Source organism: Citrus sinensis, chromosome 9 (assembly GCF_022201045.2).
Source record: "Citrus sinensis cultivar Valencia sweet orange chromosome 9, DVS_A1.0, whole genome shotgun sequence".
Lineage (NCBI taxonomy): Eukaryota > Viridiplantae > Streptophyta > Magnoliopsida > Sapindales > Rutaceae > Citrus > Citrus sinensis.
The window spans coordinates 2798561-2810780 of NC_068564.1; the positions used below are offsets into that span (position 1 = coordinate 2798561).

Sequence of the window (12220 nt, forward strand, 5' to 3'; positions counted from 1 at the left end):
AAAGTGCTTAATTTGAGTTGAGAAATGAAGAAAAATCATTGAAAATACAGAAAAATTGGGCAAAAACGAAGTCTAGAATAAGTGAGACAGGCAGTAGGACAGGTGCCTATCGCACATAAACCCACAAATGTTATGGAGTATATGATTTTAGATTTGATTTGTCTTATCGTAAGTTTCGAAACGGTATATTATAATCCCAAAACGGACACATGTAACCCAAGTTATGACTTTCGAAACATATCTGAAATTTAGTGAGACAAGCACATGTCCCACTGATTGTCTCACTAAATTTAGTGAGACATGTGCCACTGATTGTCTCACTAAATTTAGTGAGACGTGTGCATGTCTCACTAAATTTTAGATATGTTTCGAAAGCTATAACTTAAGATACATGTATTTGTTTTAGGTGTATAATATACTGTTTCAAAGCTTACAACGAGACAAATCATATACTCCATAAAATCTGTGGGTTTATGTGCGATAGACTGCGTTTATGTGCTGCAGGCACATGTCCCACTGCCTGTCTCACTTGTTCTGGACTTCATTTTTTGCCCGATTTTTCTGTGTTTTCAATGATTTTTCTTCATTTTTCAACTCAAACTAAGTACTTTAACAAATCACATTGTTTTATGAATGAAAAATAACAACATTTATAATAAAACCTACTTTAATTTCGAACTTAGTTGATAAAATCAATAGATTAAAGGTTTTCATTGTGTAAAAGTATAAACTAATTTTAAGAAACTCTCCAATTAATGATTATATCTTCAATTATGCAATGTTTGTTTGATGAAATTTGTTGATTTATTGAGAGTGATGAAATTTGTTGAGAGTGATGAAGGTTTGTTAAGTTGTTGAGGAAGATTCGTATTTAGTTGTGTTGGAATTAAAAAAGTGGCATGCCTTTGTAAATTTAATGAAAGCGACGAGAGTAATCTAGTCTAAAAATAAGGTGTTTGACTAATTATGATAGAAAAAATTTTAAAAGATTAAAATTAAAAAATATAAAAAATTTATGGCCATTTTTATAAATTTCCCGTAAAAAAATTACTTCAATGGTTCAATTCAGTTGTTGCGGACTTGTGGTTCATGCCAAAATTCTATGTCTAGTGACTCTTTAAAGAAAAAGGGTGGGAGACAAAATGGAATATGACATAAGTTAAATATGTTTTTTCAGTATAAAAATTAGCCGAAAATTAGGGACAACTTATAAAAGAATAATTTAATAGTTAAAATGTGTTTTTCTAACCAAAAAGTGACTCCATAATTTGTCACACTATCAACCAACAATCAATAGGCATTGGCAATGCTCAATTGACATGTTGAGCATCTGCCTGTTTTTCTTCTTAATTTATAAAATAGCGAAATAGATCTTGCCCAGGGCTGACGAAAATTTTTAATTGGCTCAGAACTTAAAAGTAAAAAAATTAAATTTAGCTTAATAGGAAAATAAGTCTTGCTTCGATTTTCTTTCGAGTGGTGATATTAACCCTCTATTTTATCTCATCAGTCTCTATTAATTAATTTTATATTAACATCTAGATAGTCGTTGTATAAAATTACTCAAAAGGTTAAAAAACTTTTAAGTATATTCATGATAATTAACTTTTATTAGTATTTAATTTACATAATCTAATTTTGTAAACACTAATTCCTCTTAACTTAATCTCTGCTCAAAATTTTATATTCTACTATTTTAATTAATTATTTTTTTTAAATTTTAATTCTTAATTGAAAATATAAAGTGAAAATTGTATGCATCCTTGTCTCTTTACAACTACCAAATTTCCAGTCACTAGCCGCAAATTCCAGCCGACCCCCAAGCACCAGCTACTGCACACAGTGGCCGTCTCTGACGCATCACACTGCTTTCGCCATCGCCGGCCACCCTGCCAAATTGCAGCACCGTCTGTCCTCTGTCGAGAGACCTTCCAATAATCTTTGATTGATCAAGAAGACAGTAAGAGAATTTGAAATAGAACCTAAGTTCAGTTATTTATGTTGGTTCTCCTTTTTTTCACATGTTTCAAACGCTCGTAAGCCGTTTGATAATATGCCTGACCCACTGTTCCGTTAAGTTTGATAATCCAATTCTTAACTGCCCATAAGTTGTTTGATATCAAATTTTAATGTAGCTTTATCCTTCTAAATCTTTCTACTTATTGGTATGCTTGTCATATTGTTTATTACTTCACTTATTCATTGTTTTAATATATTTTGCGTGTATGTATTTTATGATAAGGGGACATTGCTATGCTACTCCAGTACAGAAACTCGTTGACATCATACCATTAAAACCTAAATTAAGTCCACAAGAACATAACTCTGCAACTAAAGCCATTATGTTCCTCCTAGAATACAACTGCTCCTCATGTTGAGCCTCGTTGACAAGTCAATATCCCTTTGTTAGCATCATAGTGGCCATCTAAAATAGCGAGTTATCTGACTCAGACCTTTGGCGTAATAGATGTTCACCAGTTCAAGCATAATGAAAGTGAGTATTGATGACACTCTCCTATTAGATGGATGTAGAAAAAGGAAGCAGGAGCACTTAACATTTTCATGAAGCTTGCCTGGCACAACACCTGTAGGAAGAGAAATGGTGAAGGCATTTGGCAGGATGCTAGATGCTTGTAGAAGATATACGAGTATGCAACTGCTTTGAGCATGGGATGATATACCTGTTATTCTAATTTATTGTTTTTTGGTTTTCCCGAACATATTTTTTGCAACATAAGTTGTAAAATTAATGAAATGGATAAGCAATGTCCTCTGGTTCTAATACAATCTTAAGTCATGATTTTCCATCGAAATAGTTGAGATATTGCCATCCCCTTTTTCTCTGCCAACTTTATGTTTTGGGAAGAAGAAGGAAAAGAATAAAGAAAACTACGAGTGTTGAGATCAATTTAATTTTTAACAACTTTTGCTTATTAAGGGGTAGATTTTCAGTTATAACATTTATGAGAACTTGTAATACCTATTTATCTCATTTTGCTATCATTTGTGCAGGATCTGTTGATACTACAGCGATTGAACATTTGAGTTGAGCTATTACCTTCAGTCACTTCTTCATTATTGTTCAGATAATGGATGATGCATCATCTTTGGATATCTCTTTGTCAGAAGATGTCCTCCAGCCATTACTAACCACATCAAACTCATCTTCATTGAAAGATGCCCTCGAAATTCTTATAGAATCTTCTAAAACTACTGTTGGCCGCTCTGATCTTGCTTCCAAGAATATTCTTCCTGAAGTCCTACAACTTACTCAATCTATCCCTCACTCTTCTGGATGCCATTATCTTTTACTATCATTGAAGCTCCTCAGAAATCTCTGTGCTGGAGAAATTACCAATCAGAAATCTTTTATTGAGCAAACTGGAGTTGGGATTGTTCTGAGAGTTTTGAGGTCGCCAGGAGTGAACTTGGATAAAGATTATGGAATCATTCGTATAGCATTGCAGGTTTTGGCAAATGTTTCATTGGCCGGAGAAACACATCAGCATGCTATTTGGTGTCAATTCTTTCCAGATGAATTTGCCACACTTGCAGGAGTAAGATGTCAGGAGACTTGTGATCCATTGTGTATGGTTATTTATACGTGTTGTGATGGAAGCTCTGGATTGTTCAAGGAGCTTTGTGGAGATAAAGGGTTGGCTATCATGGCAGAAATTGTGTGCACTGCTGCTTCAGGTAGCATTTTAAAGTGTTACCTTCTTTGTTTCAATCCACATTGTTTTGACTGTTGTTTTTGTAGAACATATCAATAGAGTAAGTACTGAATTCCCACAATTTCTTTTTTCTTGTCTGTCTAGTTGGTTTCAAAGAAGATTGGTTCAAGTTTCTTGTTTCAAGAACATGTGTAGAGGAAATACACTTCCCTCAACTGTTCTTCAAATTGAGCCAAGTAGGTGCATCTAGAAACTGTGAAGATTCTAACTCAAGAGAAGGCACTTTTTCATCAGAGCAAGCTTTTCTTTTAGAAATTGTATCGGAGATAGTGAATGAGCGAATTGAAGAGATCATTGTTCCCAATGACTTTGCCCTGAGTGTTCTGGGAATTTTTACAAAATCCATCGGGCTTGTTGATTTTTATGCAAGGGGCACACCCAGTCTTCCCACATCATCTTCAGCGATCAATGTTCTTGGGTACTCACTTTCCATTTTGCGGAATATCTGTGCACGGGAGGATCCAGCAGGTTCTAGTTCTGTGAATCGTGCTGATCTTGTTGATTCACTACAATCCCATGGACTCATTGAAATGTTTTTATCTTTGCTTCGTGACCTTGAGCCTCCTGCAATAATCCGGAAAGCCATGAGACAGGGTGAGAACCAAGAAGGGACTAGCGCAAAGTCAGCCAAGACCTGTCCATACATAGGATTTCGAAGAGACCTGGTCGCAGTTATTGGTAACTGTGCATACCGAAGGAAGCATATACAAGATGAAATTAGAGAGAGAGATGGGATTCTACTGCTATTGCAGCAGTGTGTTACTGATGAAGATAACCCATTTTCAAGGGAGTGGGGCATTTGGTGTGTTAGGAACTTATTGGAAGGGAATGCAGAAAACCAAAAGGTGGTAGCCGATTTGGAGCTTCAAGGTTCTATTAATGTACCCGAACTCACCGATCTTGGTCTCAAAGTAGAGGTAGATAAAAACACTCGGCGAGCAAAGCTTGTAAATGTCCCATCAAAAGCCTGAAGACTTTTAAGTTTTGTCTATAGCGTGATCTTGTGTGTAACGTTGCTCTATTATCTACTGTACAGAGTAACCTATTTGTAAACAATTTTGGATTAAAATCACTTAATTTTTCGAGTTGTGAAGCAAGCGAAGACATTGTGGGATTTTGTGTCACAGCAACGTGCTCATGTTATGTGAGTTCCCACGACGTCGTTTCCTACAGACATGCCTAGTTCGGTCAGCACTCGCCACTCGGCACGATTTGGCTTGGGCGGAATATTTTTATATTTTACAACGTTACCGTTAGCGAATCCAAAAACTCTGGACACGACTTCCTCATCGCTTCACGTCTTCGCTTTGAGCACATATCCCTCTTCTCTCTCTGCACGTGGCGTATTTTCCACTTTAGAGTACTCATCACTCATCCTGTCATCCATGGCCACCGCCATGGCAACTCTCCCTCTCTTCATGCGCCTCCCAACTCCACGCCGCCGCGCGCTCACCAAACACACACTTCCCCTCACTTCTCCCCTCCGCCGATCACTTGCTTTCCCGCCACTTCTACGGGCGAAATTCAACTCCGAAGGCACCATCACTTGTGCTTACGTCAGCGGACCAGCTTCTGACCCGATTGTCAGCGAGCCCGACCCGAGGATAAACGATTCGGTTTCTCCGAGCGAGAAAGTTCATTCTCCGCCGAATTTGATTACTTGGGGGCTGCTGTGGAGTCTGTTTCTTAAGCACAAGCTGAGGCTTGGTCTCTCAGTTTTGACTCTCATTGGGTGCACCACGTGTACTCTCTCTATGCCCATATTCTCTGGTACGACTCGTCTTTTTCGCTGCGCTGTAAAGCCAATAGTTGTTCTAACAAATTTTTAAATAAATAATAGAAAAAAATTTAGAGCTTTTGGATAAAGAACTTCTATTCATTTTCTAATTATTCTGGCTCTGCTTGATTTTGAAACGCTGCAGTTAAAGTGTTTTAACTTCTAGTTGGCTGCTAAATGATTAAACTGATTTTTAAAATTGTATTTGGACCAGTTTTTTAAAATTGTCTGTGATTTAAGTGTTTTGGCTTTAAATTCCTAGATATTATTAAATGGAATCATTAACCAAACAATTTGGTTATACCTTGTTGAGTTGAAGGCGTGCAACTGTTAGAATCAGATCCTAATGCCTATGTTTTGATGAATTTTTCTGCGAAGTATCTGACAATATCTGGTTGGTTCTTTGTAGGGAGGTTTTTTGAAGTGCTAATAGGTGCCAGGCCTGAACCACTTTGGAAGCTACTTAGTAAGGTCGGACTGCTGTATGCTCTGGAGCCGATCTTCACTGTCATTTTTGTTATGAATATGAATACTGTATGGGAAAAAGTGATGTCGATTGTCAAAGCTCAGATTTTTAGAAGGGTATTGATTCAGAAGGTAAAATTCTTGTTATGTTTATCAAGTTTGCTTGCTTGAAGTTTTATTTTAAAGTGCATAGTTTATTGATATGCTTTTTGATCAGTCAATCCTTTTTTTTTTTTGGGTTGTTCTTATGCAGGCGGAGTTCTTTGACCGGTACAAGGTTTGTGGCTGTGTTTAATTGATTCTTTTGACAAGAGGTGGTTCTATGTGTGTTGGGATATTCTGGTTCTGGGTTTAAATCATGCAGTGAAGCCACTGGTGCAAAATATTATCCTGCTTATGCGCGTATTTAATATTTGCCAGCTTGAGTGACATACTTCAAATTTACTATGATATTCCTGAAGGTTTTCTTGATTATATTGTGCTCTATATTTGCTGCTTTTGCTAATAACTCTAGGTGTTCTTGCCTTGTCTTGCGTGATTTGTTCTTAACTTCGTTTGTTTAAATAAAGAATGCCATCAAAGTTATATTTCTCTCTAATTCTAGACCTAGGTCAGGACTATGAGCAAATGCAACCTTGTGTAAATATGGAGTAAATCATTAATCAGCAATGTCTATAACTTAGGATGCAATGCTGATTGACACCCAAACTTTTGGTGCTACCTACTTTCTCTTAGCATTGAAAAATTTATTTCTCGTTTGCCTTTTCTTATCTTGTTGTTCCATTTTAATGTTTGATTTCTTGGCGAGGGGATATTCTCTCTTGAAGTATATTATTATTTGATTAAAGCTGTGTTTTCTGCTTATAGGTCGGTGAACTCAGCGGTTTATTGACATCTGACTTGGGTTCACTTAAAGCTCTTGTCAGTGAGAACATTTCAAGAGATCGTGGATTTAGGGCACTTTCTGAGGCAAGCCACTCTATACTAAGCGAAAGTGAGCTTTTCACTGCCGACAATTAATTATTTAGTTAGTTATTTTCATCCCAGATGGATTCACTTATCTTTCTCATCTAAAGTAGCATAATTGTCCCAAGCCTCAGTGTTAGTTTAGAACCAGTACTTCAAAATACACTTTAATTATATACGGCGGGTTGCTAGTAAATGCTCTCTATCTTATCACCTATAATAGAATTACATTTCTGATTTGGCATATTGTTATCTTCTGTCTTTACATAGGTCTTTACATCTTCAGTATTCTCTTGTCTTGTAGGTGATTGGGACAATATGTATACTTTTCAATATAGCTCCGCAGCTTGCCCCAATTCTGGGCGTACTGGTGCTTACTGTGTCTGTTTTAGTTGGTAAATAATCTCTCCTTCTAATTTTCAGTTTAGTTATTGCAGTTCTTTCATGTTCAAAGTTTGTATTATTATTCTCTATCAAGTCTATAAGAATATGCTTTTCATTTTCCTCTAGCTGAGTTTCTTTTAATTTTAATTGTAAATCTTTGCATTAGCATCACATGTGCTTGGATGTAGCTTCACAAAGATTCAAGTCGTACTTCCAAAATTTTATCTTATCTAGAGTTACTCTTGTCAGTATTGACTAGGCTTAGGACAGCTTTTCTTAATCATGTTACTATTGCGCAGTGTTTAACTATTGACTATATGTATCTATTACAATAAATAGACAATCAAGTGTAAGTCTAAAAGCTGTACTCCATACTTACCGTAGTTTAATTTGGGCAATCCATGCTATGTCTTTGCTTGTTTCATCTTCTGTTGGTGCTGACTATTATAATAATTATTAATTATCTCAAGCTGTATACAAGCGGTCGACTGTGCCTGTCTTTAAAGCTCATGGATTGGCCCAAGCATCTATAGCTGATTGTGTGACGGAAACTTTCTCTGCAATTCGAACTGTATGTATTTATATGCTCTTAACTAGTATCTATGTCATTGTGAATTTTTATTAAGGATTTGTTTAATAACTAGATAGTACAGATGTTAATATTGGACGTGCAAGGTCTGAATTTTACATTTAGAGGCGGTGTGATGAAGGCTTGGACGTACACTGGTAATTTATATTGTCATTTCTTTTTTTAACAGGTGAGATCATTTGGTGGTGAAAAGCGGCAAATGCTAATGTTTGGTAGGCAGGTAAGTTATACATGCATAAATTCACAAAATCCATTTTTTAATATAAATAGCTGCTGTTATAGAGATTTAAAAGCTTCTTTAATGCCCTTTGTGTTATTTCATTGAGTTTGCAGGTTCTTGCTTATCAGCAAAGTGGCATAAAGCTGGGGACTTTCAAATCTTTAAACGAATCTCTGACTAGAATTGCAATTTATATTTCTCTGTTGGCATTATATTGCCTTGGAGGAAGCAAAGTGAAGGCCGTAAGTACTTCAGCTTGTAAAACCTTTTCTCTTGGTCATTTTCATTTTTAATGCTAATGCAAAATCCTTCTGATCCCTTACCTCGCATTCTCATGCTTAGTTTCATGGTTATGACTATATAAGCTGTAACTAAGGTTAGAACTTAATCAAACTTCAAAGAACATTAATTAATCATATTAGTTTTGGCTATGTGCTTAGTTCAGGTAGATTATAAAAAGGTACAAGGTGTTCATATATACCCTGGTTTGTGTGCTTGGTTCATGGTTTCCTTTGTTAGAGGATATGTCATGATCCCCAGATTCATGAATTTCCTTGAAGCCACACAGTTATCGTATAGCTTCACAATTTAGTTTTTTTAGGATGCATGCTTCAATATGACAGCAATTGAAACCACTTTGCAATCCAACCTGGATAAAGCATGAAATAGATTTACGCTGTTGGCAAATTTTCAATTATCAGATTGTGGGGGTCACCCATCACACTCTTGATGTTTGTTTGACAACTATGGCCTCACTGTTTATGTGAGTTTGGAGTTGTTACTTAAATTCCTCTCCCCCCCTTTGTTGTGAGATTACACATCTGTTTCTTGCAGGGTGAACTATCTGTCGGAATCGTGGCTTCTTTTATTGGATACACGTTTACCCTAACTTTTGCTGTAAGTCCTTCATATGCACTCTCCACATCCTTGTGCTGCTTTTACCGTTCAGTATATGTTACCTGATGTAATATGCCTACTAGGTCCAAGGTCTGGTTAACACATTTGGAGATCTACGTGGAACTTTCGCTGCTGTTGAGAGAATTAATTCCATATTATCTACAACAGAAATTGATGATGCACTTGCTAATGGTTTAGAAAGAGATATCCAGCAAAAGCATGTTGAAGATGAAAATATCAAATTGTTCTTATTTGATGGTTCAAATGGGAAACATCAGCATTTAAATATGCATTACATGTCACATCTGAAATCAGCCAACAGTGTGTGTAGCTTTGCTTGGTCTGGAGATATTTGCCTTGAAGGTATATTTTGATGCAGTTCTGCATTGGTTCTTAGATGCATGTTGATGTTTGTGTCAAGTTTTCTGCATTGATTTTAGTGATAAGAAATCACATAGATCCATGTCTTCTTACAATCTTTCTATACGAGTAGCTTGGCTCTTGTGGGATAGAATAGAATTTCTGGTGCAATTTGCTTGACAGAGTTCTGTAGCAAGAAGTAAAATTTATCTAAATGAGCCCAAATTTTTGTAGCAAGTCTGAAATTAGCCCCCCCCCCCCCCCACCCAACAAAAAAAACAACTGGCAAATGACGACTCAACTTTGGGAATACACAATTCATTACATGCTGTTTTGGTTTGCCATGTCTGATCTGCTTTCAAACCACAAGGATACAGACATGAACCACTTTGTTTTATTTGCAAAATATCATTTTCTAATCTTTCCATTGTTCAATGTAGTTGGTGATGCCAATATGATTGTGTAATTCTGTGACAGTGCTAACTGTACGATTGTTGTCTCGTTAATTTTTCCTAGAATGAATCTTCTCAACTTTGTTCTGCAGATGTGTACTTCTCTTATCCTTTAAGACCAGATGTGGTAATCCTAAATGGTCTTAATTTGACGCTAAAATCTGGGTCTGTGACTGCTCTAGTGGGCTCAAGTGGAGCTGGCAAAAGTACTATAGTACAGCTATTGGCTCGTTTCTATGAGGTTTTGCAACTCTTTTTTTCTTTTTTTTTAAAGTATGCTTTATTTTCCGCACAATAAAATGTGAGAGTATGTGTGCTAACTGATTTTTGCATGCTTGCAGCCAACAGGAGGTCGTATAACAGTTGGCGGAGAGGATCTCCGAACGTTTGACAAGAGTGAATGGGCACGTGTCGTCTCCATAGTAAATCAAGTAAATAATTGAATCTTCAAATGAACAATATAATCATTCAATTTGCTAATGCATTATGATCATGTAGTATATCAGATGACCCTATTCAGGAGCTATCTCATATTTTCTGACTATTTTATGCTTATTTATTTATTTATTTAATTAGACTGAGCTTTACAGAAATATATCTTTACAGAAGTATATATGCCAATCTATCTTAGCTTGTGGAGCACAGCTTAAATCAGGCTTGTTTAGTGGATTGGTCTTAAATTCAAGTTCTACTTTGGTTGCATTTGGCATGATGCCTTTGGTTAATTGAAATGGTCTAATGTTGATGTCTAGGGATGCTCAATTTTTTAACCTCTGATGTCAAACTAAACTAATCAGAACCAAGATGCACATGTTCTGAGACTCTGTTCTTCATTTACTTCACTAGAACGTTATGTCGTTCTTTTCTCAAAGTTGGATAATAAATGATACAGGAACCTGTCCTTTTTTCGGTGTCTGTTGGAGAAAATATTGCATATGGGCTTCCAGATGAAAATGTATCAAAGGATGACATCATAAAGGCAGCCAAAGCTGCAAATGCTCATGATTTTATAATTTCTCTTCCACAGGTTTGGTTGTCTAAATCTCACTTTGTTTTACTTCAGCCACTTCTTATCCTTATGTCTTATAAACTTTGTTTGGTTTAAAAGGGTTATGACACTCTAGTTGGTGAGCGTGGAGGTCTACTGAGTGGAGGACAGAGGCAGGTAATGTAATAGGTTTCTAGAGAGATAGAGAGAATGTGTTTGTGACAGCTGATTGACTCGTTTATTTTTTATATTCAGAGAATAGCAATTGCCAGAGCTTTGCTCAAAAATGCCCCAATTTTGATTCTCGATGAGGTAAGTTTTAGTTCACAAGCTTGGTTCCCGTTCAGCCTGATTGAACACGTGAAGTTGCAAATGTTTAAAGGCTTAGTCATTTGTTTTCATGAAGGCTTTCTTGATTGTAGTGTGAGATTTTTTTGATCTATTTTTTTGGATTGTGATAAGGTGCTTGCAGTCACGCACTTATTGTGCGCGAGTGTGGGCATGTCAAGCTCCCATTGGGGCCTGTGGAGCCTAATGGGAGCTTGACATGTGCACAGTCGGACTCTATAAGGTGCACGACTTAACGCATGTGATCAGCGCCCATATTTTGTTTTAAGTCTGCCCTAAATGTTCCTAATTGTAACATGATGTTCTCTGCAACAGGCCACTAGTGCGCTCGATGCAGTTAGTGAGCGCTTGGTCCAGGATGCCCTGAATCATCTGATGAAGGGCAGGACAACATTAGTGATTGCTCATAGATTAAGCACAGTTCAGAATGCGCATCAAATTGCACTTTGTTCTGATGGTAGGATTGCAGAACTAGGAACCCATTTCGAGTTGCTGGCTAGGAAGGGCCAATATGCTTCATTGGTCTGCACTCAAAGGCTGGCATTTGAGTAACTGTAAATTTGATATATTAATCACTAGAAGAAAGCAAAGCATTGCTACAAATTGCTGATTGTCTACACAGATTTTTACCGATGTGAGTTGTAGAATTGAACTCCACCTCTCATCATTATATATTCTCCCTCAAGGTGATATTTGTCCTAACTGGAGTATTTTTTTCCCCTTTGCAGGCCAATTCGATCACATCATTTGTCAAAGCAGAGCAGTACATGATGATTATGAAAAGAGAGTTGGTTAGTTCCAATCGAGCAGAAGCCACAGCACTTCTGCCCTTTTCTTTATGTTGGTTGTAATTAGGGGCGGAGGTGTTAAATAATACTTTGGTTCCAATGTTGTTAATTATTGCAAATCAACAGTATTAGAATATCAAAATAATGATAATCAATACAGTGGAGATGTCTCACTCTACTGATCAACAGTACTAGAATGTCTAAAATAATTTTAATGAATATGGTGACTGTTATTAGCTGGTGAATTCCTGT

The 12220-nt window shown here is 36.6% G+C and overlaps 2 protein-coding genes across 7 annotated transcripts; both read left to right on the top strand.

The window, feature by feature from the left end:
• Window positions 1-1423: 1423 nt before the first annotated feature.
• On the top strand, window positions 1424-4819 carry LOC102617144 (uncharacterized). 4 transcript variants are annotated; one of them, XM_015534013.3, is made up of 4 exons: window positions 1424-1960; window positions 2468-2648; window positions 3013-3696; window positions 3819-4819. In XM_015534013.3, exons 3-4 carry the CDS (start codon window positions 3090-3092, stop codon window positions 4703-4705), a joined length of 1494 nt encoding a protein of 497 aa, XP_015389499.1. In that variant the 5' UTR covers window positions 1424-1960; window positions 2468-2648; window positions 3013-3089; the 3' UTR covers window positions 4706-4819. The 4 variants fall into 4 exon arrangements, with proteins under 4 accessions (XP_015389499.1, XP_006490318.1, XP_024958499.1 ...); XM_006490255.4 differs by having other exon boundaries at window positions 2523-2648; XM_025102731.2 differs by having other exon boundaries at window positions 2533-2648.
• Window positions 4757-12213, top strand: LOC102617635 (ABC transporter B family member 28). 3 transcript variants are annotated; one of them, XM_025102730.2, is made up of 17 exons: window positions 4757-5504; window positions 5921-6108; window positions 6230-6253; window positions 6844-6945; window positions 7247-7337; window positions 7797-7897; window positions 8085-8135; window positions 8249-8377; window positions 8970-9032; window positions 9116-9395; window positions 9937-10085; window positions 10186-10275; window positions 10737-10871; window positions 10953-11009; window positions 11088-11144; window positions 11295-11403; window positions 11496-11637. In XM_025102730.2, exons 1-16 carry the CDS (start codon window positions 4910-4912, stop codon window positions 11376-11378), a joined length of 2196 nt encoding a protein of 731 aa, XP_024958498.1. In that variant the 5' UTR covers window positions 4757-4909; the 3' UTR covers window positions 11379-11403; window positions 11496-11637. The 3 variants fall into 3 exon arrangements, with proteins under 3 accessions (XP_024958498.1, XP_052289384.1, XP_006490319.1); XM_006490256.3 differs by lacking the exon at window positions 11295-11403 and adding an exon at window positions 11909-12213 and having other exon boundaries at window positions 4764-5504; window positions 11496-11814; XM_052433424.1 differs by lacking the exon at window positions 11496-11637 and having other exon boundaries at window positions 11295-11489.
• The last annotated feature ends 7 nt before the right edge of the window (window positions 12214-12220 follow it).